Source organism: Saccostrea cucullata, unplaced genomic scaffold (genome assembly GCF_032062105.1).
Source record: "Saccostrea cucullata isolate Sc308-1 unplaced genomic scaffold, CSIRO_AGI_Scuc_v1 ctg862, whole genome shotgun sequence".
NCBI classification, from domain to species: Eukaryota; Metazoa; Mollusca; class Bivalvia; order Ostreida; family Ostreidae; genus Saccostrea; species Saccostrea cuccullata.
The window spans coordinates 1-4,105 of NW_026941287.1; the positions used below are offsets into that span (position 1 = coordinate 1).

The following is a 4,105-nucleotide window of genomic DNA, read 5'->3' on the forward strand; positions in this document are numbered from 1 at the left end:
AAAGCTCGTGCCACAAAAAATGCATATGTTAAATATGAAAGTCCTAGTATCTCCCGTTAAAAAGTTGTGACCAAGATCAAAGTTTTTGAAAAGTAGATCAAACTCCAAGGTCTAGGTCAAAGGGTAAAAGTTCTTTGTATCCTAGAAAGGTCTTCTCACAAGAATTACATATATGAAGTATGAAATCACTAGCCCTTACTGTTCAGAAGTTATGGCCAAAGTTAAAAAATTTTCATTAGTTCCAAAATCTTCAAGGTCAAGGTCAAAACGTCAAAGTTGTTGGTATCTAATGAAAGGTCTTTTCACAAAAAATATATATGTGAAATATAAAAGTCTTAGTATCTACTATTCAAAAATTAAGGTCAAAGTAAAAGTTTGGAATATTTGTTTCAAAGTGGGCCAAACTCCAATGTCAAGGTCAAAAGTCAAATTTGGTGGTACCCAAAGAAAGATCTTACTCACAAGGAATACACATGTGAAATATGAAAGTCATAGCTCTACTAAATCATAGTTATGGGCAAGGTTCAAGTTTTTGTGACGGACAGACTGACAGACTGAAGGACAGACGAATGAGATTTAATGTCCCCTCGCTCTCGCGAAAGTGGGGGACAAAAAAATAGATATATAGAATCTTTAATTACTAAAATAAAGCCTGGTTTAAAGAGAACATAACTTTTTTAAATGCTTAAAACCAATGTTAACTTTTTTAAAAATTAAATTAGCTTACTGATTTATCCAAAGCTTCCTCTATATCATGATACTGTTTGAGATATCTCTCTTTATCATGTAAATTTGCGCTTCTTCCATGGAGTATTCTGAAACCATAAAAAATCATAAAGAAATAAAGAGCACACATCCTAATCATAAAATAAATCTCTAGATAATTATCTTTAAACAAAGTAGTGTTTAATCTGGACCTTCATTTATAAATGTTTTACTCCGAAAAGGAACTCGATTTTTTTTTAATCTTTTACCCAATTATATATAATGCTGAAACAGTCAAGGATATACTGTTTTCAACACACAAATGAATCTTCAAATCATGTTTATTTATTGCAATTTCTATTTACATTGATCAAACGTATTCCAGAATATAAAGTATCTCTTACGTGTCATATTCCTCCCTTTTCAAGTAAAAATCCTTCTTTTCCTCATCAGATAGGCCATCAAAAAAAGCGTGGAAAATGTGGAAATTTCCCTCTTTACAATTTTTTGTCCTGTCAACAACTCTATTTCTGTCAAGCAGGAAATGTCTTACATTGGCTAAATAAATAGAATTGAAACTTTTAGTTGTGTACGCTTTTCAAATAATCTTTCATGTTGCACCTATGTTTAAAACATTTGTATAGATTTTATCATTTATATGATATTCTCAAAATACAAAATATTAAATTATGCACTTAAATTATTTTAAAAAAATCATTAATTGATTTGTACGATGTTGTGATTAAAAGAAAAGTACATATTACCCAAGTGTGAATTGCTGATGTTTATCGTGATTGAAATTGTATGTGGACAGATTCCATGCGCGCTTTAATTATGTAAAGGCTTCTTATATAATTATGTGCACAGGAGAGTTGTTTATTACAAGGATACTATTTTCACTCTAGCTGGAATAGCATAATAAAACTAAGCGGATTATATTTAAAATCTAAATCTCTCAAATTTTTGCGTAGAAAAATTATACTGATTAAACAGCATGTAGCATTTTTAATTTTAAGCATGAAAAAGAACAAAAGAGTATAAATATTTCATCTGCATGCTTATCGATAAAAAAGGTTAATATATCTTATATTAGAATTGATTTTAAAGTTTGCTCAAAGAGAATTGTATGTGAAAAAGAAGTTTCCTATATTTGCTTAATTAACGAAAGGCCAATCATCACCGCTTACAGTGAAGGAGTACGTTGGAAAATAATTTTTAAAAAGTTTAAAACAATAGATATCTTACTTCTAGTGTTAACAACTTCAGTTAAGAAGTTTCCCTTGTTTTCTTCATGCCTTAGCGACATTATGATGCCCAAGTCATGATTGTTAAATAAATGGTAATTAATTAAAAAAGAAACCATGTTGATAAAAAACAGGGTTTACAAATGTATGAATTTTGATGTACTATGATAGAATAAGTGCATAGGTTCGGATGGTTTAAAAATCAATATCTGTATATATAAATATTTAAATACCTCCTATGACTTTCTCGTCTCTGAAGCTTATTTGTAGAAGCTTCGCAAATCTGCTGGCATTTGAGTTTATTTTCGTCCTTGCGTTTCCAAAGCTTTCGAGCAAAACGTCAAGCTGCAAAAATGTTCCTTTTTTTAATGAGATTTATCTTAAGGTACATAAACCCTCTGCTCAATCATATAAAATTTTTCTTGAACCTTCATGTTTTACCAAAAGAAATGTATTTTATAAGTAATATTAAAACAATTATAGCATAGCTTGCTGGGCAAAATTGGACATAAAAGACATTTCAACTTGGCAAATCTATAAAGGAGCAAGAAAACATTGATGTAACCATCAATTGTCCCCCAGGAAATATATAAAGTAAACAATGAAATTGAGACTTGATCATCAAACCGCTTCGATATGTGCGAAAAGGCATGCGTCTAATTGATGGAGACGATAGTCGCGAATATTTGAAAACTTATAGTCGGATAAAAATCAAACAAAAACGATACCATTTTAAACTTTATCAATTCCTCAAGTAAATGTTGGCTTCATAAATATAAATTGAAGTTAGACACATGCATCACCTATTTTCAAAAATGTATTAATTTTCAATTTTAGAATATAGAACACGAACTGTGCAGGGTACGTTTTTATGCGAGAAGTAAAATTCTATTTTCTAAAAAAAAAAGGGATCTGTCATTTTTTCGATAGTAAATGATAAGTAGCTTTATATATTAAATACGAAAAACATATTTTTACAGATTCACTTTATGGAAGTAAATATATTATGTATCTCGAAATTTATAAACGGAGAGAACTTCTGATTAACAATCTTTTCAATATTTAGAAAACCTTGAATTCTAAATAACTACTCCCAGCCCAATCCCCATACACCAACACTTAAACTTATATGTATAGAGCAGCCCGGTCCTCCGGGCTGCAATAATAGACATTCATGTCATTAAGAGTTATCTCTCTTATCATAGTATCAAATTGAATGTACCTTAATTTGTGGACAAGAATAATATTTGGTTGATATTTCAGTATTTTCCAAGATATTGTCTACCCCAGAAAACGACTACGCAAGATATTCAGGAAATTAACATATCAATACTACATTAAATTTCTGTTTTTCCTTTTTTTCTTTTCAGCGAATTGCTTTTAGTTTATTTTCTTACAATGTGTGTCCTTTGTTTTATATAGTTAAAAACATGAGAGCAATGTCTTTATGCTTATATATATTACCTTAAGAATGTTGCTTTTCAAGTCACCCAGACCTCCCGCACAAACGCATGTATGCATCAGATGTTTTACCACATATTTAGCATTTTCTGTTTTTCCCGCGCCTGATTCACCACAAACCAATATTGTTTGGTTTCCGCCAGTCTGACACATTCGCCGAAACGCTCTGTTTGCCAGATTAAAAATGTGTGGTTGGAGTCGGGTATCAAAATGTTTCCAGTGGTATTGTTCATGGTCCTATATTCGTTGTTAATAAAACAATGAAATACTAAGTAGAGGCATTCTCTTTGGAGTAAAACACGAGAAAAGACCTAGCTTGTAGCTCGATTATGCTTTCTTATTACTTATTTTAAAAAATAATTCTGATTTATTCTTATACAAAACATATATCGACAAAGATGTACTATCATAGCCCAAATCTCTAAAATCCAGACCAAAAACTAGATAGTTAACAATAATCTTAATCAGTTACAATAACACATTTAAACAACGTGATTTTTGTCCCAATAGAGCAGTAAAACATGAACATTATTTTGCTATTGTATATTCATTAAAACTAATCAATACATATTACGGACAAATTTGTAATTAAAAAAAACTATTTTTCATGCAACGAAAACTTAATTGGTCAACACTCCATACACAATTAAGCTAACACATTTTCCGTTTGGTTTTAAATGGAAAAGCGTTTTCAA

The 4,105-nt window shown here is 30.3% G+C and overlaps 1 protein-coding gene across 1 annotated transcript; it reads right to left on the bottom strand.

The window, feature by feature from the left end:
• Positions 1 to 727: 727 nt before the first annotated feature.
• Positions 728 to 3,640, bottom strand: LOC134257569 (myosin IA heavy chain-like; the record flags this gene model as incomplete). The annotated part of the gene is made up of 4 exons (XM_062740170.1): positions 3,414 to 3,640; positions 2,183 to 2,294; positions 1,110 to 1,263; positions 728 to 815 (listed from the first exon to the last, which is right to left on the bottom strand). Coding segments are annotated over exons 1-4 (504 nt in total), but the record flags the coding sequence as incomplete, so codon positions are not given.
• Positions 3,641 to 4,105: the final 465 nt, after the last annotated feature.